General features: G+C 43.3%; 1 protein-coding gene across 2 annotated transcripts; it reads right to left on the bottom strand.

The window, feature by feature from the left end:
• Nucleotides 1-6,301: 6,301 nt before the first annotated feature.
• On the bottom strand, nt 6,302-10,094 carry sp7 (Sp7 transcription factor). 2 transcript variants are annotated; one of them, XM_041962345.1, is made up of 2 exons: nt 10,008-10,094; nt 6,302-8,567 (listed from the first exon to the last, which is right to left on the bottom strand). In XM_041962345.1, the coding sequence occupies exons 1-2, from the start codon at nt 10,041-10,043 to the stop codon at nt 7,221-7,223; spliced, it is 1,383 nt and encodes a 460-aa protein (XP_041818279.1). In that variant the 5' UTR covers nt 10,044-10,094; the 3' UTR covers nt 6,302-7,220. The 2 variants fall into 2 exon arrangements, with proteins under 2 accessions (XP_041818279.1, XP_041818288.1); XM_041962354.1 differs by having other exon boundaries at nt 10,023-10,043.
• Between the last annotated feature and the right edge of the window lie 3,707 nt (nt 10,095-13,801).

The following is a 13,801-nucleotide window of genomic DNA, read 5'->3' as shown; positions in this document are numbered from 1 at the left end:
AAGTAGGAAGTTTTACCAGTCCGGTAATCAGTCCATCCTAAGTTAATTTAAAAAATGAAGATGCTTTACATGGGACAATCAAGATTGATACATTTCCGCATTTCAGTTAGGCAATTAAAAGTACAAAAACTGAAAAAGAAAAGGCTTAATTAACAGTCAACGGGAAATCAATGTGGTGCAATACAATGTAAAAACAAAACAACAGTGAAATAAGAATATTCAAGTAAAATCTGTTGCAATGACAACGAGCCCATGTCGCCTTTACCCTTTAGTATGAGTGTTGTGTGTGGAAGCAATATGGCAAGCAAAAAGTGATGGTAATGCAGTTAATTATAGAATAAGCCTACAGCCAGACATCTCTAATTTTGGTGTTTCTGTGCTTAGTTTGGATCCCTGAGCCTTGGTGAATACCCAGAGGAGTCATGCAGACCCTTAAAATCCTGCGGACCCACAAGTTCAGAACCTCCTGCCCAGCTAATGTAGCAGCGCTTCCATAAAATATTTCAGTACATTTTCCACCTTTCCATCATTTCCATTATTTCTGTGGCTCGACAATTAATCCCACGATGGTTTGCTCGTAAACCCCTGCTGGCCACCGCTGAAGTAGAGCTTGGACTCTGATGGCTTCATTCACTGGCATCAGTGTGTCAGTGCGGATAAGCACATTTTGCCAAGTGCAACACAAAATGAACCGGCCATGACAATGAGTAAAGTTGTCTCCCATTTGAACTCCCAAACCTACAATCAAAGCACTGTGATTTATCTGTGACCAGAGTATACCCCTCCTTCTCATTATTCATACTTTCAGCGTTAATTTGCCTCGTTCGCCGGGCCTTCATTTCACAGTTGAAAGCCCTAATTTATTGACCTATAACGTGATAATGTAAGTGTTTTTATTGAGCTTGTGGTTGAATCACTGACTGAATGAGATCAGAAGTGAATACCGTCTGAGCAGTTACAGTACATCCAAAATGGATGCACACACACACACAAACACACTTTCCTTTTCCCTGTCTTGGCCTGGTGCATTAGTGTGTGTGGTTCCTTGGATGCCAAAATCATCAGTAGATATCTTCAAGCATGGAGCTGTATGAATGCTCTTTTTCCCCTCCTTCCACAATATGATGTGTTTCCTTTTTTGTGTGTGTTTTGATCCCTCTCTTGCGGCCAAGCTGCGCTGTGGTGAGGCGCGGGTTCGAGTGGCGCTCCTGTGTTATTTTTGGCAGCAGCAGTGGTTGGTGGCTGTTGAGGAGAGAGGAGACAGAAGGGGGATAGTATGAAGCCCAAAAACCAGAGGCTGTTTAAAGGATTTCTGTCTGAAGGAATTGCTTTGTAATGATCAGAGGCTCGTTATGGATGTGTGCGTGTGCGCACTCGTGCGTGAGTGCACGCGGAAAAAGGCTGGCATGCACATTCGTTCATTTAACACTTCACAAACACCTCATATACATGTTCTCATTCACAGACCACACACTCGGAGTTGCTGCGTTGCTCAACACGCGAAATACTTTAATTTTTATAGAATCCATGTATGATGGAGCCGACATTTAAATCTACCAGCAAATGCAAATGTTTGGCCTTATTTATTTTGCAGTTGCTCCGTTCCTGTCACATGGGAATTATTTCTTGTTTGTCAACCACTTTGGTAATGCTCTCTCTCTCTCCTCTGTGGGAGTCAGTCTGAGACATGCCGCCCGCTCAGGCAACATGCAGTGTCAGACATTCACGCTCCTCCCTCCACGCTTCTGAAAACACCATTTGAAAAAGATTTTCTCCAACTCTATTCTTGGCCACAGATCAAGAGAACGTTATTACTCTGCTTTATTTATTTATATATTGTGGTGGTAATGTGTGTGAATGTATGCGTGCGCGCATGTATGCGTGTGTGTGCGCGGGTGAGTGATATGTAATTGTGTATGTATGTGTGTTAACCCACAAAGATATTTCAATTTCTACAGAATATTAAATAAACATGCAGCAGCAGCAGCAGCTTCAGTGAAGCGCTGCCTGCCAGTGGGTTTTGGGTTGGATGGGTGGCGGTGCTGGTGGTGAAGGGGGAGAGGGGGTTTGTGGCCGTGGCTCTCGGGGGGTGAGGCAGCTCATGGTCAGGGCCCCCGCCGGACACACTGGCGCCTCGCGCTGGAGGACTTCTGAACCACCACACTCCTCCACCAAAACCCTGCCAACCCTGGCTCCCTGCTCCCGCTTCCAACCCAAATCACTCCGCTCTCTCTCTGCGTTTGACGCTCTCTCCCTCTCCCTCTTTCTGTCTGTCTGTCTTACTGTCTCTCTCTCTCTCCTCCCTCCTTCCTCCCTGACTCTTTTTCCTTCTTCAGTTTCCTCATTCACTTGATCCAAATCCAGATTCATTTGCTATTTGGCCGCCTTCTCATTTCTCACTTACCGCTGTACATTTCGTGGCAGGTCTCTCTGATTGTGTTTTCTCTACCTTCTTCTCCTGAGGATTTTGTGTTTTTATATATTCACCACCCCTTTTTTCTGCACTGTCTCTCTCAAATCCCTTCACTTAAAATGTTCCAAGGAAGTATTTAGTGGCTTGAACTTGAAAAAAAAAAGCAAACAAGAATGGTTTGGGCTGTATGTCAGTCAGAATACCATCAAGATAGTAAGCATTTTCGAAAGGAAAGAACAGTTTATGGGCACTCCAGATATTTGTAAGGGTATTAGGTTATAATTGGCCAAGTGTTTTTCCAACCATCTCCAAACGATAGGGGGTTATTCCTCTTGTCCGTGAATAAAAACTTTGTATTGTCGCCAAAATGAAGTAAACCATGCCAGCTTTACTGTATGTCCTCTCACTAAGGTCTGTTTAAGTGGAATGAAATCTGAAATCTGTAAGTAAAATGAATAGTTTGACATGCTTGCCAAATATACATTAATGTTACATGATGAGAAATACTTGGTATTACTGATTAGGAGCCAAAGAATGTACTTGCCTTATGGCCAAGTGTGGTTATTCACAAAACTGACTGCACCTACTGCTATGTATAATTGAATTATGGATGTCAAACATCTTAAGTTGAGTGGATATGTCTTTACGTGTCACACATGCAATTTTCTTAACTTAATTTTCTCCTGGAAGCAATTTGTCATCCGGAGGCCATTAAATGGGAAGCATATTATCTTTTTAAAGGGGCACAGAGTCACCCACAACCCTCCCACAGTTCCTATAAACAAAATGGCCTCATTTAGTGCCGCATTTGGTGCATCGGGCGGCCGGGGAAGACTCCCTTTAAACTTTAAAGGCTAGAAAAGGCCGTGACACTGTATGGTTAGGAGACGGAAATATGGAAAGCACTCCAAGTTTGATGATGCAACGCACACAGACTCCTGTTTGTTTAGCCAAAAGTGAGAGGGTGGTCTAACCTCCATCACCAACGTGATAATGACTCAGTGAGGAGAGATAGGAGACAGTGCTGCAAGATACCAGAGTGTTGCATCAGCTGGACTCATGTTGCCACAATGTGTGCTGAGTTTAAATGAAGAAAAGCCCTTAATCACAGAGACATACAGAATCTGCTGTATTTTTTTAACATGCTCTTTCAACCCCTGACAAATGATGGTGAAAAATGAGAAGTAGACATAAAGTACATCTGCGAGACAGCACGACCTTTTTACCTCTTGCCCTCTCTAATCTGTTATGTTTTCCTCTTCGGCCCCTTTTTTTACGTAGCCTGACCTCTTCGGCTCTTCAGGTCATGTTATGGTTCACTCAGGTCAGTTTACCTTTCCCCTCTGCCAAAAAGCCTTATCTTGGTTGTACTTATGGCCTGACCGCTGAGCCTCTGGGCGTGCTGACAACCCCCCCTCTTCCCACACACACACACACACACACACTTACACCACCACAGGGACCCCATCACACCTGCAGACACCTGTGCTTTTGTCCTGCCCCCCGCCCTGCACTCACTGGAAGGGTTTAGTAGGTAGGTAGGTCCTCGCCTGTGGCTATGTCAGAGCACAGGCCATTGTTTTACGGGACTATTCAGTTAGGACCAGATAATAGCAGGAAAGGCAGAGTCATTAGCATTTTGTTCAACACACCATGATGAGTTGTTCTGTAAACAGCAGGGATCTCAGAAAGCAGAAACCCCCTGGAGTAATTCATTTAGCAAAAGTTTATGTAACCCATCAAGTGGCTAAACTAAACACTGCTTGAGTGAATGTTATAAAATTGCCCCTTCTTGTTAGTTAGGTCGGAAATGGGCTGTGTGATGGCTTTAACAGGTGTGCCTGGGATCCTCTGGAATAACCCTTTTAGCCCTAACAAATCTGTGTGTTTGCATTGATTTGATGCTGTGAAAGGAGTAGAGGGGCATGTGTGGGCAAACCATATGGAACAGATTGTCCAGCTTCTTCTTTCGCCCCTGTGTGTCACTCCATGTATATTTTTCTTTTTATGACCTTATTTGAAGCAACACTTAATGTTTCCTGGCTTTCTAAATAAAAGAAGTAAAAATAAAGTTAAGGCTACAGTGCGCCACCACCGCTGCTGAGGGAGTGTATTTTAAAGAAGGCAAAAAATACCAGTAGCAGCCGAGGTTTTAAAAGCCACTGACCGTCTTCTTAACCCCCCACCCTCACCCGCTGGCCTGACACACCCTACTCATACCCCATTCCCCCTGTTTGCCTTTTATGTTGTGGACTCGACCGTGCGCCCACTTCAGACCACCATAAACATGCCGGTCCCTGATGACAGAGTCGGCCCCGGGACGTTTTATATAAATTGACCTCAACTACAGCTCATTAGAAGCCCTAAATTGGAACCATGCAGCCTGGGAAGTGTAAATGTTACAACAGGAGAGTCAGTAGCTTCAGGGGGGTTCCAGCTGTGCAGGTCTTCACCTCTGGGATGAAACTCCTTACTTTTATAATAAAAAAAATTCTATCCACTTTTCTTGTTTTGGGACTGGGAAAATTCTGTAGTTTAAAAGGATGTTGCGGAGAAGGATTTTAACATATTCCTGAAACATGCTTCAAGGATTTCAACCATCACCTGTTAACCACTATGTAATTAACATATTATAAAGATTCAGTCTTTGAATAATTCTTTGTCTGGTGCTACTATAGTGCACAACACATCTGTCGTTGGCCTCATTTAGTCTTTCCTGAGGCTATCTCTCTTTTAATGCAGAGTCCACCCGCCTCAAGTATTTTTATTAGTCTGCAGTATAGCCTGCATGACCTGACGGAAAACCGGACAGAAAGACCCACAAGAGCCACATGTCGGGACTTTGACTCATGGACAAATGCACAAAAGTGTCATTGACAGCACAGAGATTTTGTGAAAGACTATGAAATATACCCAGTGGTCAGCTCGTCTTCTCTGCCTCCGCAGTATCTCCACATCACATCTTTCGTCCTGGATCCTGCCTTAATTTGGGTCCTTTGTTTGACCGCCTCCCTCAATAAACAATACAACCACAGCTCCCCTGTCCTAATCCCCTCTTCTCCTCTCTACTGACTCTGCTGGAGCATCGCTCTCAGTAATTACCCCTCTCAAGCTGGAGAGTGGAGTAATTGTCTTGAGTGTAACTACAGTGGCTCTGTGAAAGGGGGTCATTGTGCGGAGTTAAGACTTCACTTCAGTGGACGGCTTTGTTTGTGCTGCAAAAGATAATGAAAGTATTTGGTTGGCCACGGCGAGGTGGAAATATAGTAAGATATGAAAAGAGCGACAGTGAGTGAGGAGAGGAGAGGAGAGGAGGGGATGAAGTGTGGAGGAGCGACTGCTTTCCTGTTTTTCTTTCCTTTCTTTTTTGCATACGAATAAATCCAGCAAACAAAATGCTTTTGAAATTTCTTTACTTTTAAAAGCACCAAAATTGTCATGATTCCACCCCACAGCTTCTGCAACATGTTTACCTTTACGAGGTTTAATGCTTTATCACTATTTACAGTATCTTATACACTCATTTCACAACAAGTCAGCAAACAGTGGTAGTTCAATTCTACCGTGAGCAACGACAACATGAGCAACAAATCAGGCTCTTGTGTTTATGTTTCTGATTCTGATGCATCATAGAGATCTTTTTCCTCGTGGAAAGTTACACAAAATATAGAAAATACATAAAAAAAGGTAGAAAAATAACACACCTAACAATATCTATATACTGTTGTAAATATATAGTATGTACAAACAAGGAGAAGCCCTTATTAATCATTACTTTGCCAGGTGTGGAAGACTTCACAATTAAAAGATTATATAGAAATAGTTTACACACACATCTAACTTCAAGATCTATAAATAAATCTTTAAAAACATACCCCCAAACTCCACGTTATAACTAATAAATAAGAAAAAAAATTAATTTAATGCATTTTATTTTCTTTTTGGCCAGTTTCAACCATCTTGCGTTTTTTTTTTTTCCAGGCATTATATTTCCTGCAGGATGCAAGATAATCTTCCATGTGTATAATTTAAGACATAAATTAGATTATTTATGTAAATATGAAATTAAATTAGACATAGTAAGAAGCAAACAGCAAACAAAAGTGAAATGCAAAACCTTTTACATCAAAATGTCTTTGGCAACAAGAAGCAGTAAGTAAGACTGTCCATTGATTGTTTCAAGAATAATGAATAAGTATCAAAGTACAGCTGTAAATCAGATTTTTCTCTCGGCATGCAATGCTCCATCAACTCCATCTTCCTAACCATATGTCTCCCTCTAGAACTACTTTCCTTTTGCGGCTTCAGAGCTCTTTTCCTTCTGCTTTCGCAGATTAAATTTCCCCAGTGGTTTGTCTCATTTGAAAGGCAGAAAATGTGTATAGGCTAAATGTGTGCATGGGCGTGTTTACTTGCATGCGTGTGAGCAGGCATAATTCTCTGTGCGTGCGTACATGCATGTATGCATTAAAAATGCTTGCACATTTGCTCAGTTGTTTCTGTGCATGTGCGCACGTGCATGCTATATTTGTCTTCATGTACATCCTGGCTTGGTCGCTCGTATTCGTGTCTGTCTGCATACAGACATACAGACTGTTGCGTGCGTGTATTTGTGTGTGTGTGTGTGTGGTCCAGAGAAAATGAAGTGATCGCTACCTGCAACATGCTCAGTCATTTATCATATCAAGTCTTTTCAAACTTGTTCTGATGTCCTTTGTATGTCTTGAAACAAAATACTGTCTTTTTTATTTAAAAGGTGAATTTTTCACCATATGAACAAACCGACTGGCTAGAAGACTTAATGAAGTCAGATCTCCAACAGTCCACTGCTGTTCTCCACTCCATTAGGTGTGCCAGTCTTCTCATCTCCGTTGGTGATTTGGTCAGCGACAGGATTGGTGGGTACAGCGCTGGCGTTGAGCTCTGTGGTCTCTTCGCTCCGAGGATCTGTTTCTCCCTCTACAGCTACAGCTTTCCCCTGCATCGCAGAGTCCGCGTGGGTCTTCTGGTGCTTCGAGAGGTGGTCGCTGCGTGTGAAACGCTTGTTGCACAGTAGACAGGTGAACTTCTTCTCCCGCGTGTGGGTGCGCACGTGCCTCTCCAGTTCGTCCGAGCGGGTGAAACGCTTCCCGCAGAACAGCCAGTTGCAAACAAAGGGCCGCTCGCCAGTGTGCCAGCGCAGGTGGGCTTTGAGGTGGGAGGCTTTGCCGTAGACCTTCCCACAGCCTGGGATGTGGCAGCTGTGGACTGGCTTCTTCCTCAGGGATGCAGCCGAGGCCCCCAGCCTCTCCAGCTCCTGGCAGTTGGGGCAGTCACATGAAGACCTGGTGGGCGCGCTCCCTCCGCTGTAGCCCCCTGATCCCCGAGCAGGCTTTAGGCCCATGGGACTCTCAATCAGCCCTGTGCTTGGCACAGGCTTGGGCTTGTACATGTCCTGGGGCAGCATGTGCTGAGAGGGCTGGAGGAGGTGTGAGGAGGAGCCCAGTCCCACAGAAGGGTAAGGAGCTGGGTTGAGTGGCGTAAAGTCGGTGCTGTAACTGGGCAGCTGTGGGCTTAGGGAGGCCTGAGGTGCTACAGGCTGCAGGGAGGCCTGGAGACCGCCGTCCGTCTGGGGCTGGGTTGCTGACAGCCAGTTGGAGTTGGGGTGGACATCCCACCAGGAGGACGTGGCATTAGCTGGAGCAGCAGTAATGCCAGGGTGGATACCGGCTTTATACCAGGAGCCGTAGGGGTGTGTCATATCCAGCGAGGTATAGACACTGGTGAGGCAGTCGGCCGTAGCGTGGGCCTTGGACACTAAAAGAGACGGGTCCTGGGAGACGGAGGTCTGGAAGGAGTGGGAGAAAGGGTTATATTCTGTAGTGTAGCCTCCGGCTGAAGGAGGGGGGCTTCCAGTGGGGGTAAGCAGCCCGCCGCCTCCTCCTCCAGCTGTGGTGAAGGAGCCAGTGTAGGAGTCCGCCAGGCCACTGCCGTCTGCGGTCCGCCCGTTCTTCGCTGTCTGAAGGTCAGAGGTCATGGTGTAGGGCTTCTTTACTGGAGTAGTGCTGCCGGTCTTCCCGGGTGTAGCTGAATCCCTGACGGGGCTTGTGCTGCCAAACTTGTTACAGGTAGCAGTTAACATAGCCAGAGGACTGGAGCCATAGCGTGCGTCTTCCTGGGGAGGAGGAGACAAGGGGGAAAATGAGACTGTCTGTCTACAGGAAATGGCTGCTTGCTGCCGCTGCTTCTGTCAGTGTCAACTCTAATAAAAAACTTATGTCTGACTGCCACCGCTGGCTTTTCCTGCTCTCTCCGTTTTCAAAGTGGTCAGGGCAATTTCAAGCAGTGAATGTTTATGCTTGTGAAGGTTCTGCTCCGCTCAGCAAAGGAGGAATTCCCTCGCTCTTTTGCTTCACTTAAACCACTATCTACAAGCTACTCTTAAGTTTTGCCTTCACAGTCTCCAGCATGCAGAAACATAGACTGTTTAATAATGTCAAAGCGCTGTACTAGTAGCTGTAACTGTGTCTCAGTTATAGCAGACACAGATATCTTGTAAGACGTGTTTCATCTCATAACTTTACCACAGTTTTGCATTCAGTGTCATTTCTGTTTATCATCGTGTTGGTTGTCAATTTATGAGGCGTCATTTCACGGAAACACTCACTAGAAGCAAACAAGTTCTGGAGCACATGTGACTGAATCCCACAACCAAAGGAATGTGTAATACTCCTTTTTCTAGTATTTCCCTTTTCCATGTGGCAGGTAACACCACAGCAGCGCATATCGGATGTCTTTCTATTGCTACACACTGTACACGCACATGCAGCCAATGAAAAATCATCTTTATATTCTTAAGTACGGTGTTTATTTAGTATTTAATGATATGTTTTCTGGCGTTATTGTACTTTCAACTGCATGTTACCTGCTGTGGTGTCATTACACGACTATTATGATAGTCCTATGGGGAATTAATATGCTGTGAAGTTGTCTTTTTCTGTCCAGGTGTGGTACATCTCTTTTAATCCTCGCCTATAACTTTGGTTCAAATATTATCATGACTCTAAGACTTAGACCACAGTCCTCCTATTCAGGCTGACACTCCATTCAGAGGTGATTAATGGTTATCTCCTTCTCTTCCAGCAAGCCCTGGGGTCAGCCCGGTTTTCAGGTTAACAATGTTTCATCGCAGGCTTTAAGCTCTTTTATGTACCCCTACAATGCCTGCAGTCCCCTTGGTTTCTTGCTTCTTGCTTGTAACATAACTTGTTATCGAAGCCTGTTTGCTCTTGCATGTAGAATTCATATGGCTGTGATGAACAGAGGTTAAGATGCGAGTAGTAAAGTTTCATCGTACTGAGCCAAGCTCAGTTGCTTTAAATTACCGACCATTAAAAGATCTTTCTTCATTAATGCACGTTCTGATTTTTATCATCCTGCTATGGCACAGATTTATAGTCAGTCATATTTTATTCTTAAGACGGCAAATACCTTCCTCCCTTCAGCTCACAACTGCATGACCTTGATATAAACTCTAGCTGGAATTTCAACAGCATTCAAGCCATAAAAGTTGAGATTGTAGAAAGAAAAAGAAGAAGAAAAAAAATCTACTTACAATTACATTCCCTACCTCCAGAATAGATGCGGCCATCCCTGAGAAACAAAATCCTAAGGAAGCTGAGGGGAGTGGGAGAAGCGCAGCTCTGAGTCCCGGGACAGTTTGGGAGAAGTTGGGCACTAACGCGGGGAAGTGTTTTGAGGCACGGGGAGCCCGCCCCCTAATTATAGGCTCTGGGCTCTTTGAAGACTCGCTAAGAGGCAATAAAAACCCAGAGATGGAGGAGAATGGACAGAGATTGGTGGATAGAAAGAGGACATCCCACCTCCCCAAACGGAGGGTGTCGAATCATTTTTCAAGATAAATGCATGAATGGGTTACTCATCAATCACCATGCGGACATTATTTCAATTTCACTGGCATTATTTTTTCCACTGGGATTAGTCCACTGGAGTCTGGGGAAAAAGACTACAGTTAGCATCATCTCACAGAGAATTATCTCGCCGGATTTCTCCATAAAGAGCTTGGTGAAAATTGTATTCCTGCTATTAGACATAATGCTGTAAATAAGAAGTGAAAAACCGACTAAAGTTTTCCTGTGAGAGAGGAAAAATAACAAAAGAACATGTAGCCTCGGCCTGCGCCACATAAATCAAAAGAATTAAGCTGCCCGAGTCTGTGGTTTCCATCTGAGATTTTATTATTCTGGTTTCAACCCTCTCTCTGTTTCCAATATTCTTAAATGCAGTTAACTGCCTTTTTAGACATTAACTGTGATGGTTAAAGAGACTGAACTACAGAGACAAGTGAAGAAGAAAAGGATCAAGTCATTAAATAAAATAAAGAAGAGATTATCGCATCAAATAAAATGAAATCAAATGGCGAATTCACGAGGGGGGCGAAAAAGACTCCCAAAGATCGTTTCCTCAAGTCAGACGTTTGATAAAAAGGGGAAGAAATTAAAGAGGAAAGCTGACACAAAGTTAGAAAATGTAAGAATAATATAACATAATACCATGAAGAAGTCTTGCCAAAGGCAGTGGTATTTCAAAATTGCTTGTCATTATTGATTTTCTAGTCTGGGATACAAATCTTTCAGAGGAAAATATGAAAATATGTACTGGCCTTATTTAGCTGACCCACCAGTTTAAAGTTTTATCCCCAAACTGCAGCATATAAGCTAAAGGCAGCGCTCTCTCTGCCTGTTAAACCTGCTGAAAACTATTTTCACACCAGAACAAGGATCAGAACCATATTGATTAATTGTAAAACTCCTGAGAATTATATATCTGTTGTTTTTCTTTAGACACAAAACAGCTACATTCAACAAGGCGGTATGACAAACCCACCAAAGCAAATTTTCTTTATCACACAAGTATTCATACACATCATAATAGAAACAAGCAAGTATATGTGAGGTAAATAAAAAAAGTGGTTATAAAATATGTTAGAATATCTTAAACTGCTTTGATGGCCCAGTGTGACACCAGTGTCACAATGAACACATGAATGGTATTTGGGAAATAAATCTGTTTTTAGGGAGAAAAATATGCTCATATTTTGTGAGTTCAGAGTAATTTTATGTACTACAATATTAAACTGTGTGAGGTTTATAAAATCTATAAACTAAGGATTCATTTGAAGAGATTTTACTGTATTTGTGACTGTCAGGTATATCAGGTTCATTTCAGAATTTCAGAAAAAAAGTCAAAAACTCAACTTTCAGTCTCGAGTACGACAGATTCTCAGCGCCTTTTTGTGGGCGTCTCGTTTTGTGAAGGAGAGCACAGAAGATTAAAATTGTTGTCAAAAATAAACATATAATTTCTGTCCTTATTTTCTCCTCAATTACAGGGCATGGTCAGAGCTGGGCTTGTCGTTCTGGAGAGTCTGGCCCTCACATGAACACAGCGGCTATATTTGGCAGTCTGCTCTCCAACTGACCTTCATTGCTTTATTTTCTTATTCCAGAAGGGGTGTGAGTAGAAGAACAAAGGCTGCTACATGCAGTAGTTTACACTGTCACACACTCCTACAGGATTGCGCTCGCAGGCTTATAAATGCGAGGGCAAAGTGTCACAGAAGGCCAACGACAACGTACAACACCTGCATTCTATCGATCTATCTAATATAAATCCTCAGATGCGTGTGCTATACGTGGCGATCTTTTCACACTTTCTAAGGCATCTCCTTCCCCTTTCATTTGACACATGGCGTGTTGCTGGCGTAAGTCTTTAAGTGAACTGTTCCTTTTCTTCTTGGAGTTCATCAGTGCTTCATGTTTTACATTTAAGTGAAATGAGAGGGGAGGTAAAAAAGCTCCTGTACTGCTGCGATGTGGTCCGCGATGGGCTGCTTTTCCTCATTTTTATAAGTCTTGTAGTAATCTAAAACTTTGGCGTGCTCCCATTTACAGGTCTCTTCAAAAGAGAGCAAGTGAGATCTATAATTAGGGAATGCGTTAAGCTCTTAAGAGCCTCTTCAAAAAGCTTTCTCTGCTCTATTTACTATTTTCTGCTCTGTGTGGTTTTGATTTTTGGGTACGTACAGTAGGTTACTGCGGGCTTGATGAAGCCTGGGGCGTTGGGTGGGCACAATTACGTTCCCCAGGGCTGATTATATGTTTCACAGTTATTGTCCACATGACAGCTATCAGATGTATTAGTAGTGTTGGTAGCTCATTAGCACACGCCCGTTTGAGTGCAACAAGTGGCATGTGATTGCTGAATTAACAAAAATCATTGCTTCAGTTTTCTCCTGAATCTTATTTCCCCAACATTCATGGTCATTTCCTTTGCTTTTCCCACTGATTCTGGTCCAACTAGGCAATAAATGACATACATATAGCTCAAGCAAGCGTGCTGCACCTTATTCTTACCACTGCAATCATGTGCCCTCAGAGAATTCTGGATATAACCTCAGATCAGATCTCTGACTTCTGTCACTTTGTTTTTGACTTGATCAGTGCGTTTGATAGTTAGTGAGTGGTCTTAGGGGATAACGCAGAACTTGACAAAATGTTAACGTCTGAGTCATAAGACCACCCTACGACCAAACACCAAGTTGGGCTGCCAGTGGTCCGATGCACATGTAATAAAATTGGACTTTTTATTTTTTGCTTGGCATCAACTTCTTGCACATTTTGATCGAAGCTGGCAGAATTTTTTTTTTTTTTTTTTTTGGTTTCAGAAAATGTTTCTCTTTGTAAGAAGCAGGAAGCAATAAGGCTGTCTCCAACATAGACTGTCTCCATCATGTTCACCAGTGGTCAGCTTTTCCGTGCAAACCTTCTAGTCGAACCGTTTTCACGCTGGCAAAGATTCCTCTGGTTGCTCGGCTCTACAGAAAATGAAACCACTCCCTGTACAAGTTGATTGAAGTGATGGCAGTGAGTGCGTGCATTGTTTGCTCACGTCTTTCTGAGAGGAGATAGTCTGCTCCTTGCCTCAACAACACTGTCAACTCCTTGTCTCGACACTGTTCACCTTTTGCTGCTGTCGTCACAGGAGAGACAGACTTGATGGTGAGAGTTTAAGTGGCACAAGTGGTGTGCCAAAGATGCTCAAGTGTGTGACATTGAAGACGAGGTGATGGAGCATGGTACCAAATCTTATTTACCTTTTGAGTAATGAATGAAATGTGTCTGTAGAACCTGGTTTTGAAAACTGTCAGTTACCAAAACCTGGTGATGAATGCTTGTTTAGTTGTTCTTTGATCAGACATTTCCTCATATAACCATAATTTTGCAAATTTTAGACTGGTGAATTAAGCTCTTCTACAGTTGTGAGTTCTTGCCCAGCTGCTTTGTGTTGAGACAGCAGCATTTTGAGTATTTGGTTAAAATACAGTAC

Source organism: Chelmon rostratus, chromosome 2 (assembly GCF_017976325.1).
Source record: "Chelmon rostratus isolate fCheRos1 chromosome 2, fCheRos1.pri, whole genome shotgun sequence".
In the NCBI taxonomy this organism is placed as follows: domain Eukaryota; kingdom Metazoa; phylum Chordata; class Actinopteri; order Chaetodontiformes; family Chaetodontidae; genus Chelmon; species Chelmon rostratus.
This window is presented reverse-complemented; position numbering and strand designations above follow the sequence as displayed.